At 49.9% G+C, this 12,455-nt stretch overlaps 1 protein-coding gene across 2 annotated transcripts; it reads left to right on the forward strand.

Moving 5' to 3' along the window:
* The first annotated feature begins 1,869 nt into the window (after nt 1-1,869).
* On the forward strand, nt 1,870-7,753 carry GJB2 (gap junction protein beta 2). 2 transcript variants are annotated; one of them, XM_033177049.1, is made up of 2 exons: nt 1,870-2,008; nt 5,609-7,753. In XM_033177049.1, the coding sequence occupies exon 2, from the start codon at nt 5,631-5,633 to the stop codon at nt 6,309-6,311; it is 681 nt and encodes a 226-aa protein (XP_033032940.1). In that variant the 5' UTR covers nt 1,870-2,008; nt 5,609-5,630; the 3' UTR covers nt 6,312-7,753. The 2 variants fall into 2 exon arrangements, with proteins under 2 accessions (XP_033032940.1, XP_033032939.1); XM_033177048.1 differs by lacking the exon at nt 1,870-2,008 and adding an exon at nt 2,153-2,433.
* Nucleotides 7,754-12,455: the final 4,702 nt, after the last annotated feature.

A 12,455-nucleotide genomic window follows, 5' to 3' on the forward strand; every position in this document is an offset into this window, starting at 1 on the left:
GTCTAAGCTCATTGGTAAATGACTTCAAATATCCAAGCCTTCTCTCGCCCTCTTCCCACCTTACCTCTCCTCTTTCTCCTCCCCTACACTGGAGGACACTATGTACATGCATATAATGTCCTGCCCTAGAGAAGTCCTCAGCCTGGTTGGAAAGAAAACACCAACTCACAGCAAAACAAAAGAAACCATACAGAACCCAATAAAAGCAAGCGCGTATTTGTAAGTGAAGACTTAAGTGCCGTAGGACTTCTAGCTACAAATCCTGAAAACACGGAGTGGCTGTGATAATACGACTAGCCAACATCACGCAGTAATTTTTGCACACAAGGAGAACTAAATCAAAGAAAACAAGGAAAAGAAAGTTGAGCCTATAATCGTGATACAGACAACAAAATCTCAGGTGACGTTTTTCAATGGAGGAAAGTCAGTCAACTTGCAATCTCCAAACCATCTTTACTAGCGAGCTTCCCACAATAGTTCTAGAACCTTCCTTCATTCCAACCAACCAGGACTCCAACAGACTCATAAACAGCATAGCTCTTGAGAAATTAAAGGGAGAACCCACCAACCGGCACCCCACTCCACCCCACCCCAAGTCACCTCTGGCTCAACCAAGATGTGCTCAGGCCGAGAAAGCTGCCCCACCCCGCAGGCTTTGCCTGTCATTTTTAACAAGCCGACTCAGCACATCTCTCAGATGGGCCATGCAAGGCTTTTTGGCAGTTCTTGGTGCTTTGCCTCTTCATGAGCAGACACTCCCTCTTAGACTAAGACCTGGAGCTGGAAAGTAGGTGGTAACCCGCGATCCAAAACTCCACACTCATCCCTGCAGAAACTGCCTAGGTCGGCCCATGGCCACGGGGCGCCAGTTTTTCAAGGAAAAGTCAATGCTAATAATGGTGGCAATCACAGGAAATCCACTCTGAGGCCAGATCTGACGTGTCAGGATTAATCACCATTTCCACTTAACTTCGAATTGACCCGGGTAAAAACGTGAGCGCGAAGGGACCATGCTGCACCTCTGACCTGGCTCCCCTCTGCAAAAATCGCGAAGTGGGTGCCCGAGGTGGGGCGGGGGTGGGGGGAGACGCCCCTGGGGGTCCCCACCCTGCCTGCTCTGCACATCTTAGCTCCTCATCCGCTCGCGTTGCGCAAATCTGTCTTCGGTCATTTGTATCTTAAGACATCAAACTCCCCAACCAAATGCAAACACTGAGACCTCATAATGTGACACAAAGCTTCGCGGTATCCAGAAAGCCCCCAGCAGGTGCGCAGTGCAGAGCCAGCCGCCCCGCGGTCCTCCGCAGAATCCCATCAGTGTCCCCCTTTCGTGCTGCGCGCATCGGGCAGGAAGGGGCTTGGGAGATGTCACCTGCCCTCTTTCCTCTCTGAAAACTCCGGGCCCCCTCACCCCAAACCGAGACACCTCCTTGCAGTTCCCTAGTTGTGAAAAGAGGAGGAAGCTGGCTGGGCCGGGGGCCGGGGGGGGCGACGTCCGCAGATGGCGGGACCCCCCTGCCAGCCACCGCAAAGGCGAAGCTTGTCGCGCCCAACCTTAGTCCCTGACACATCGTTGAAAGTAATCGAATCAAATCGGAAATTCGAGAAGGCGTTCGTTCGGGTCGGTGAGGTTTTGAGGGGAGAAAGCAGCGGGACTTCGCCAGCACCGGCGCCCCCTCCCCGGTCACCCCATTCAGAGGGCACCGCCCCGCGACCCAGCCCAGACCCCCTGCGAGAGCCTCGCGGGCCCGCGCAGCCCCGCGACTCCAACAGGTCAGTCCTTGGACGAACGCCTGTTTCTCCAACAATAAAACATTAAAGAAGCGCTTTGAATGCCCAGTCCTCGCGCACCAGGCGGAGTAGAGAGGAACGACCGCAGCCAGCCCCGAACCCCGCCCACCGCACAGCGCCGGAACCAGGCCTGGGGCGCCGCTGCCTGGGGGTCCCGACGCGCAGCCGCCCCCGCTCCACCCGGGCCACCAAGGGGCTGGAGGAGGCGGCGCTCGGGGTAACCGGGGGAGACTCGGGGCGCTGGGGGCTCTTGGGGAACTCATGGCGGCTCAAAGGAACTCGGAGACTTGGTGCCTCGAAGGGGCCTCGGGGGGTTCGGGGCTTTCGGGGGGCGGTCGTGGGTTCGTGGACACGGGAAGCTCTGGGGACCCGGAGGCCGGGCGCGCCCCGCCCGCGGCGCCGCCCCCTCCGTAACTTCCCCCGGTCTCCCGGGAAAGAGGCGGGGTGTGGGGTGCGGTTAAAAGGCGCCGCGGCGGGCTACAGGTGTTGCGGCCCCGCAGCGCCCGCGCGCTCTTCTCCCTGACTCGGAGCCCCTCGGCGGCGCCTGGCCCAGGACCCGCCCAGGAGCGCGGGAGCCCCAGCGCAGAGACCCCTACGCCGAGACCCCCGCCCCGGCCCGCCGCGCGCTGCCTCCCGACGCAGGTGAGCCCGTCGGCCCCGGACTGCCCGGCCAGGAACCCGGCACGGGGAGGGACCGCGAGCCCCAGAGGGGGTGCCCGGCCGCGTGGGTCTCGGGGATCCGGGGGCCTGGACCAGCGCGCGTCCTTGGTCCGGGGGACGAGGGCCGCCTTCTGGAGCGGGCGTTGCTGCGGCCGAGCTCCGGAGCTGGAATCGGGCGGCCGGGGAAGTGGACGCGATGGCACCGACCGGGGTGCGAGTGGGGCCGGGTGCGCGAGGGAGGGGAAGGAGGCGGGGGCGAGCACCAGCGCGAGGTTTGTGGTGTCGCCGATGTCGCTTTGGGGTACGCGAGCGCAGCCGCGTGGCTACTTGACCCACTGACACCAAACGTTTTAAATTGATCGAACGCTTAGCTTCGAAGTCAAGCTCCGTTTCGCGGGAGAAGCAGGAAGCCTCCGCTGCAGGAACTGACCTTTACCTCCTGGAACGGCTTCTGCAGAAAAAGCTCCCGGGGAGAGGTCTGGGCGGAGTTTGCCTGGAAATAACGCGGAGCCCGCCGACCCCGGCCGAACCCGGGGCCAAGATTTCGGTGGCTTCCCTTTTTCCTAAACACCTCACGAGGGTTTGTTTCCGGGCTGTGCGCCCCGGCTAGAAAGAAAATGTTTAGGACCTTTGTTCGCAAAGAGGTGGGGTGCGCCTGAGACCCGCGTCTTCAGGACGGTTGCATCAGTGCCTCGATCCTGCCCCACTGGAGGAGAAAGGCAGCCTGAACAGCGCTCACCTACCAGCTGCTGACAGCTGAGTTCTGTGTCCATGCACCTGGGACTGCCTTGAGAACGGTGTCCCCATGTGACCTTAGGTCCCTTTCGAAACTGCTGTGCAAAGCCTGTCACAATTTCAGACACTGGTGAGAAGGGTGGAGGAACCCTCTGGGGGCAGCCAGGCAAGGTCAACCACCCATCACCTAAGGGTGGAGAAATTAAGAGGTGAAGAGTCCCTTTTGTGTTTTCTGGAACTTGGTGATACACCCAGTGTCTTCCCTAAGGAACTGAACCAACTCCTCCTCTGGCCTCTGGCAGCTCTCCAGGCGGTGCGCCGTGGCCCTGGCGTAGGCCGGGTAGGAAGCTGCATGTAACCGCCCAGGGTCGGGAGGCCAGGAGGGCAGCTCCTCCTCTGACTTGAATATTGAAAACAACATCCTGCTTCTGAGCCCCTCTTAACCCATGATCCCCTAGCCCATTAGTAAATTAATTAGTAAATTAAAATTTACTCCCCTTCCTGAAAAAGGATCTTTAAAACAGGTAGCTTCAGCTCAAACTTTATAAAATAACAATATAGGGTTTCTTGGAACTGTATTTTTCTCAGCCAATGGTAACTGGACAGGTCTGTCGAAGGGTATATGACCTGGGTTTGGCAGGTAGAAGAGGGCAAAAGATAAACCCCTCCTCCCGCAGCCCCATATTCTTGGCCAGGTGTAAACCAGGAGAGAGTTTACTTCGGGGAGTATCCTGTTTTGCACTCAGTGAGGGCCAATGAAGAATGTCTAATTCCGTAAGATGCTTTTGTTAAAACCAGAATGTTGCTGTCCTCAGTGGTTCTGCTGCCGGGACGGTACTGGCCTGAGCCATAGGTGCTTTAGCAGGACAACCAGCTCATCTAAGGGCTTCCCAGTCTGGATTTCAATGGGTCAGTACTGAGTCTGGGCTAAAATATTGTTTTTTCCAGTGATGTTTTTCTTTCCCAAGCTCAGTGGGGCTGTTTCACCGGCCTGTGTCAATCCGATGTAACTTTCTTGGCCACCTCTCTCCTGTCGCCTCTGACCAAGGTGACACTACATGGTTTCGGCCTGACCTTGGTGCACCGTGGCAGTGACTCTGGGTCATGAAAGACATTCACTACGACCCTGCTTCCAGAGTCCGTCAGAAAACAGGATGCAACTTGCCTAAAATGAGGAGAGGAGGATGCTTTTAAGTAAAAGGAGGAGGAGGGTTCACTGCCAGCTCTGAAGGGTGGAAAAGAGATGATTCATCCGGATTGTGGAGAGGGTGGAATCTTGTTTAGGAGCAGGTTAGTTGTGGCAGGCAGGGTGTAACTATGAATCAGTGAAGATAGTTCACATCCTGGGATGAAAAGAAGGCCACGGGCTCACGGCAGGTTATCCACGGGCCTCTCCACATCCACTTGCAGTAAGGAGTGTGGGACTCCCCCAAGCTTCAGCACTGAACTGCAGTGCAGTGATGTCGCTTAGTCGGCCAGTAACCGGGGGAGTTGAATTTTCTGTCCTTTTAAATAATGTATCTTTCAAGAAACACTTTGAAATTAAAACCACAGCCCACAATTATAATGCACGTTGCAGCACTTGTCAAAACAGATATGCTTACTGAGCGGTCAGTGCCAGCCTGACAATGAGGCCACCAAGCCATCCACAAAACCTACACGAAAGTCTATACTCACAGTGGCTTTCCTCCACGAAGAGGGCATTCATAACTTCTTCCTCTCATGTAGAAGGAAGCAAGGTGCTTTGTAAAATTTTAACTCGGGGTGCCTCAAATGTAAACTTAACCACTGGTAACAACAGTTACACTGCTACATGCCAAGTCTGTGAAAATTAATTCAAGACGTTAAGGAAAGTGGCTCAGCAGAGAGACTAGATAGAAGAGCTATAAGTTACATCTTATCCTCACAGTTCTCCTGTACTTGGCCTCTCAGCCTTTGAGCAAGGTTGACCCACGCTAGTATTAGCCCCACTGGTACAGCCAAAACTTGAGACTGCAAATCAGTGCAGCTGCTGAATGCTAAGTAACTTGTGCAGAATCAGGAGGACCCAAGGAAGCTCTGCAGAGGATGCAGGGGTCCGGTCAGAACCCATGAGTGCCTTTCAGCTAACGAGTACTTTGTGACACTCCCTGACACAGTAAATTTTTATGATGTGTTTAAAAACTGGGTGAATTACTCAGGTGAACAAGCTACCGTTTATCAGAGAATGCCTAAAAACATGTTCGAGAGGGTTTGGGAACTATACATTTAATCCTATGACAAACTAAGTTGGTTCTGTCTTCACCTGTTTTGGTGAGGTTGCATAAGAGTTGGTGTTTGCCCAGGAAGAGATTTAAGCACGCTTGCTTATCCAGACCCAGAGAAGTCTCCCTGTTCCGTCCTAACTAGTGATTCCTGTGTTGTGTGCATTCGTCTTTTCCAGAGCAAACCGCCCAGAGTAGAAGATGGATTGGGGCACGCTGCAGACCATCCTGGGGGGCGTGAACAAACACTCCACCAGCATCGGGAAGATCTGGCTCACCGTCCTCTTCATTTTTCGCATTATGATCCTCGTTGTGGCTGCAAAGGAGGTGTGGGGAGATGAGCAGGCCGACTTCGTCTGCAACACCCTGCAGCCCGGCTGCAAGAATGTGTGCTACGATCACTACTTCCCCGTCTCCCACATCCGGCTCTGGGCCCTGCAGCTGATCTTTGTGTCCACGCCGGCGCTCCTGGTGGCCATGCACGTGGCCTACCGGAGACATGAGAAGAAGAGGAAGTTCATCAAGGGGGAGATAAAGAGTGAATTTAAGGACATCGAGGAGATCAAAACCCAGAAGGTCCGCATCGAAGGCTCTCTGTGGTGGACCTACACCAGCAGCATCTTCTTCCGGGTGGTCTTTGAAGCTGCTTTCATGTACGTCTTCTACGTCATGTATGATGGCTTCTCCATGCAGCGGCTGGTGAAGTGCAATGCCTGGCCTTGTCCCAACACTGTCGACTGCTTTGTGTCGCGGCCCACGGAGAAGACTGTCTTCACGGTGTTCATGATTGCGGTGTCTGGAATTTGCATCCTGCTGAATGTCACTGAATTGTGTTATTTGCTAATTAGATTTTGTTCTGGGAAGTCAAAAAAGCCAGTGTAATGCATTTCCCAGTTGTTAGAATAAAAAATAGACAGCATGAGAGGGATGAGGCAACCTGTGCTCAGCTGTCAATGCCCAGTCGCCAGCATTTCCCAGCACAAAGATTCTGATCTTAAACGCAACCATTTGAAACCCCCGTAGGCCTCACGTGAAACTCCAGACGGCACAATGGAGCTCTGCTCTCCTAAAGCCTCAAAACAAAGGCCTAATTCTATGCCTGTCTTAATTTTCACTTAAGTTAGTTCCACTGAGACCCCGGGCCGCTAGGGGTTATTGGTGTAAGGTACTTTCATATTTTAAACAGAGGATATCGGCATCTGTTTTTCTTTCTCTGAGGACAAGAGAGAAAGGCCAGGCTCACAGAGGACACAGAGGTGGTTTGGGTGTCCTCATGGGGTTCCTTTTGCCAATTTCCCCCACATTAAAGGTGAACATTGGTTCTTTTATTTGCTTTGGAAGTTTTAATCTCTAACAGTGGACAAAGTTACCAGTGCCTTAAACTCTGTTACACTTTTTGTAAGTGAAAACTTTTTAGTATGATAGATTATTTTGATGTAAAGATGTTCTGGATACCATTATATGTTCCCCTGTTTCAGAGACTCAGATTGTGATATGTAAATGGTATGTCATTAGCTACTATGATTTAATTTGAAATATGGCCTTTTGGTTATGAATACTTCGCAGCGCGGCTGAGAGGCTGTCTGTTGCATTCATTGTGGTCATAGCACCTAACAACATTGCAGCCTCAACCGAGTGAGACAGACTAGAAGTTCTTAGTGATGGCTTATGATAGCAAATGGCTTCATGTCAAATATTTAGATGTAATTTTGTGTAAGAAACACAGACTGGATGTACCACCAACTACTACCTGTAATGACAGACCTGTCCAACACATCTCCCTTTTCCATGACTCTGGTGAATGGCAGCCAGCATCAGAAGGAACGCTGATTTAAAGGGGTCGCTTGGGAATTTTATTGACACAGTACCATTTAATGGGGAGGACAAAATGGGGCAGGGGAGGGACGAGTTTCTGTTGTCAAAAAACAGATTTGGAAAGACTGGACTCTAAATTCTGTTGATTAAAGATGAGCTTTGTCTACTTGAAAAGTTTGTTTGCTTACCCCTTCAGCCTCCGATTTTTTAAGTGAAAATATAACTAGTAACGTGAAAAGAATAGAAGCTAAGGTTTAGATAAATATTGAGCAGATTTATAGGAAGATTGAACCTGAATATTGCCATTATGCTTGACATGGTTTCCAAAAACTGGTACTCCGCCTACTTCAGTGAGGGTAAGTATTTTCCTGTTGTCAAGAATAGCATTGTAAAAGCATTTTGTAATAATAAAGAATAGCTTTAATGATATGCTTGTAACTAAAATAATTTTGTAATGTATCAAATACATTTAAAACATTAAAATATAATCTCTATAATAGTTTAAAATCTAATACAGTTTTAATAGAACAGCAAGTTTTAATTTCATCTATCACTATTTTTATAGAAGTACATTAATGTTTTATATTTCATAACACAAATGGGTAAGTTGCCAGGGTGTCTGCCCCCATTCTGCCTCAGTTACGGAAAAACTTCTGTCACCAGAAAGATTGGTGGGGAAGGAAGGGAGGCAGATGATTTCTACCCAACCCTATGCCCACCTCTACCGGGTTTTTGAGGCATATCAGTCTACGGACAATGTGGCATGTGGACTGGAAACATACCTTGGGGAACGTTGAGTTGGGTGGATGTGACCCATTTAGCTCCTGGATGAATCGCAGAAGTAGACCTTCAAAATGTCACTCATAGCACGACCTCGGCTCACTGCAACCTCTGCCTCCCAAGCTCAAGTGACCCTCCCACCCTAGCGTCCCAAGTAGTGGGACCACAGGAGTGTGCCACCACGCTCCACTAATTTTTTCATTTTTTGTAGAAACAAGGTCTCACTATATCGCCCAGTCTTGTCTCGAACTCCTGGACTCAAGGGATCCCCCTGCCTCAGCCTCCCAAAGTGCAAGGATTACAGACGTGGGCCACCGCAGCTGGCCTGAAACTGCTTTTTATTCTTCAGTACCCACTTCCATGGGAAATAAGCCCACTAGGTCAGCCTGCCCCATGAGAGTGACTGCCTGCTGCCCCCACCAGCTTGCCCGGCCCTCATGAGCCTCTCCCAGAGACCCCACCAACGGTTCTATTCTTTCATGGTACAAGCTTTCCATCCAAGGATTTCAAAGCATTTCCCACACCAATAATTAGAAGTATTTTCATAGAGGGCCATACACTTTTAAAATGGATTTCAAATAACAAAAACCAATCACCTATCACCCAGGTAACAGAAAATGGGAAATGGTTTCTACCTGACTTCCAAAATGCCCTGCACATAGACTGTGAAAATAGGACTTTTTAAGCAGGCTGCAGAGGCTTACACCTATAATCCCAACACTTTGGGAGGCTGAGACAAGAGGATCACTTCAGCCCAGGAGTTCAAAACCAGCCTGGGCAATATAGGGAGACCTTGTTTCTACAAAAAATAAAAATGTTAGCCAGGCAGGTGTGATGACATGCGCCTGGAGTCTCAGCTACTTAGGAGGCTGAGGTGGGAAGATTGTTTGAACCTAGCAGGTTCATGCTGCAGTGAGCTGTGCTGTGCCACTGCACTCCAGCCTAGGCGACAGCAAGATCCTGTCTCAAACAACAACAACAACATCAAAAAACACAGAACTTTTAAAATAAGTACATTCACTCCTACGAGCTATGTAGATTATTACTCTCAAGCTATTAAAAGACCAAGCCAAAATAATTACGGGCTGCTCTCGACCACTTGCAGGAATGGACAGAGAGGTCTGGTCACATTCCTGGAAATTAGAGCTCAAGCTCTGAAAATGATCATCCTGACTGTATCTCAAAGCATCAGTCTGCACTTTGTACCAAACAAGAAAAAGCCTTGTGGAGGCGGCCTCCCACCCAGCCGAGCCCTCGGTGTGGACAAGCTCTGCTTTTTATGAGCAGCAGGTACAGCCTCGCTGCTCCCTCTGCCTGCGTGAGATTCACGAACAAACTGGGAAACGTGGTCTCAAACAACCTTCCAGAAGGGGCATCAGAAGACGGTTACAGCTGGGTGAGCAGGTCAGGCCCACTTGGGAGGCCCCAAGGAGTATGCTGCAGGGGTGGGGCCTGAGCCACCCCCTCGGGTTGGTCTCTGACAACTAGAGAGCATCTGAGAGGTGGGTAAAAGCTCACTCACTCACCCTGGCCTCAGTGTCCTCATCTTAAAACGGGTTTCCTGAATCTTTCCCAAGTTCGTGGCAATGAAATAAGATAATGTATGCAAACATTCTCCACATAGTAAAGCACTAACTAACATGTGACTGTCATCTGTTTTCCACTAGACAGAGCCCAAGCTGGAAGGGTGACGGAAGGTATTTCAGATACAAGTGACTCAAGCAAAGCTTGATAAACTGGGGGCTGGAAAAAAATGCACATTTACACAAAGCCTGGAGTAACTGCAGCACGGGCAGACGAGTCTAGCCACATAAGCCGGGAGAGGAATGGCTGGGGGCAGATACAGCAGCAAAAAAGGATAAGGTGGTGACAGCTATGCGACTCTGCAGTTAAAGAAAGGTCAACAGAGTAACGAAGAAGACCATTGACTCATCCGGTCAGGGTCTCTGCACTTTCCATACATCTCACCAAATGCTTTTCACGCTTTTCCCGTGTTACCTCATTTGCACCTCACAGCAGTGCTCGGAAGTCCTAGGCTGTCAGAGTGCTTTTCCCACTGAGGGTAGCAGGAAGGCGCTGCTCAGAGAGGTAATAGATCATGCGCAGAGGCCAACAGCAGCTGGTCCTACCACACAGAGCATGTGGACTGCACTTCTACAGTTCTCTAGTGCATTTGATCCCTGAAGCCACTAACGGGCACAGCAGGAACATCCCAACTGCCCCAGTGTTCACAGGGTCCAGGGGCAACCCCAACTTGGTGAGACGCTGTTCCATTTCTGCACATGGCTAACGATTCGTTTTCCCAGGCAATATTCACTGAGTGCCACGAACTGTTAGGGGCTGGGGCCATAGCTGGGAACAAAACCAAACCTCAGGCTTCATATTGAAGGTGGCCGACTCTCAACAGATCCCTGTAGGTGGTAACTGCTGCAGGTAATTTAAATGGAGGAAAATAAGACATCATGAGGGAAATGGGAAATTGCAATGTAACTAACATGGGGTGGTCAGGGAGGGCCTCTTCTAAGAGATCCGGAGGACACAGGGCAGCAAACACACGGGTCTCTTAGGGAAGCATCCCAGTGAAAGGGAAAGGCCAGGATGCCAGACAGTCAGGGTGAGAAAGGGGGAGATGGGGCCAAGGAGGGCGTGGCTGGGACAGACACGCAGGCCGCTGTGAGGATTCATGGTTTTCAGATGGAATTCCAGCATCTGAGCTCCAGCATTTGTTCTGCCCTCTGGTGGACCCGAAGTCAGTCTATTTTCCACTTGAGAAAGCTTCAAATAGCTGAGAACAACAGGTCCCAGTTCCGACTTTATCCTCCTGCTCCACAGCCCCACATTCCTGCACACATTCAGCATTAAGCAACGACTGCATACCGCCCCACTAGATACAGGCTGCCTTCAACTTCCCTAAGAAAACACATGCTCTGACAGTCAAGCAGCAGTAACTGTGCTGGGAGCCTCCATCAGGCAGGAACAATATTCCAGTCCATAGTGTCCTCCTAGAAGGCAGATGGTCCCCTGTCCTCAGTGCAGCCCCTGACATGGCTGAGCCATGGGACCACTGTTCTGGACACCACATTATCGCTCAAGTGACTTAGCTTTTTAACAGCCCTGTCACTTTTGCTCATTTCAAAATGAAAAGGCAACCAATGTGATTTTTGTAATTATGGAGTATATAAATACATTTTCACTTACATAATACAGGAGTATATGAAAGCAAAAGTGAAAGTCTCATTTCACTCCCGTGCTTGGAAGTTTCAGTGTTGACATCTGAATTACGTCCTTCCAGTCTTTTCCCTTGTGAAATTGCATATATTAATACTTACATACATAGACACGCAACACATACATGACCATGTTGGTTTGCATTTCTTACATCATTTTTTCTGTGATAGTTTCCCATTTAGTAATATGTCTTAGAAATCCTTCCAGGTGTGGCCGGGTGTGGTGACTCACACCTGTAATCCCAGCATTTTGGGAGGCCGAGGCAGGTGGATCACTTGAGGTCAGGGGTTCGAGACCAGCCCGGCCAACATGGGGAAACCCTGTCTCCACTGAAAAAAAAATAAAAGTTAGCTGGGCATGGTGGCGCATGCCTGTGGTCCCAGCTACTTGGGAGACTGAGGCAGGAGAATCTCTCGAATCCAGGAGGTGGAGGTTACAGCGAGCCAAGACCGCACCACTGCACTCCAGCCCGAGCAACAGAGGGAGACTCCATCTCCAAAAAAACAAAACAAACAAAAAACCCACAAACAAAAACAAAAAGGAAATCCTTTCATGTCAGCATGGATAGATATTTGTTCTTTTAACAATGTGCAATGTCCCATCGAATGTTACTGAACCATCTCCTTGTTAAGAGATAGTAGCATTGTCTCCCATTTTTCACAAAGTCTACCCTTCCTGCCCATATTTTTCTAACCTAAATTCAGGGCTTTGCATTTCTCCCTGTTACATTTCATCTTGCTGGTTTGGGCTCATCCTTCTGGTGCATCCAGATCTTTTTGAAGCCTGTCTTCAGTTTATTAGCAGTTCATTCCAAGTTTATGTCATCTGTCAGTTTAATGAGCGTGCTTTCTCTATGGTCATTTAAGCCAATAAAAATGTTGAATAAGGAATGCCACCAACAATTTCCTGCTAGCTTAACATCAGTTCATTTAACAACATGATTCAAGTTTGGAGTTTTAAGGATAGATGTACTTAGCCACATCTCATTCACAAGTTTCCATTTCATAGTAGAGATATTTATGGAAGGCTGTCAAATGTTTTTGCAAAAATATCTAAGTATATCCACCATTTGATTAGCCATTTCAAAAACACATTTATGGAGATCTTCATTTGGGCAGAGCATTATTCCAGGCCTCTGAAGAACCAAAGATGATTTTGAAGGGAGGTCACAGTGCAGACAGCAGGTGTGTTTATAAAGTGGTT

This window comes from Trachypithecus francoisi, unplaced genomic scaffold, assembly GCF_009764315.1.
Source record: "Trachypithecus francoisi isolate TF-2019V2 unplaced genomic scaffold, Tfra_2.0 Lachesis_group18, whole genome shotgun sequence".
Classification (NCBI taxonomy): Eukaryota; Metazoa; Chordata; class Mammalia; order Primates; family Cercopithecidae; genus Trachypithecus; species Trachypithecus francoisi.

Excerpts from the sequence above, each read along its gene's own strand:
- GJB2 (XM_033177049.1), top strand. The coding sequence starts at position 5,631 with ATGGATTGGGGCACGCTGCAGACCATCCTGGGGGGCGTGAACAAACAC.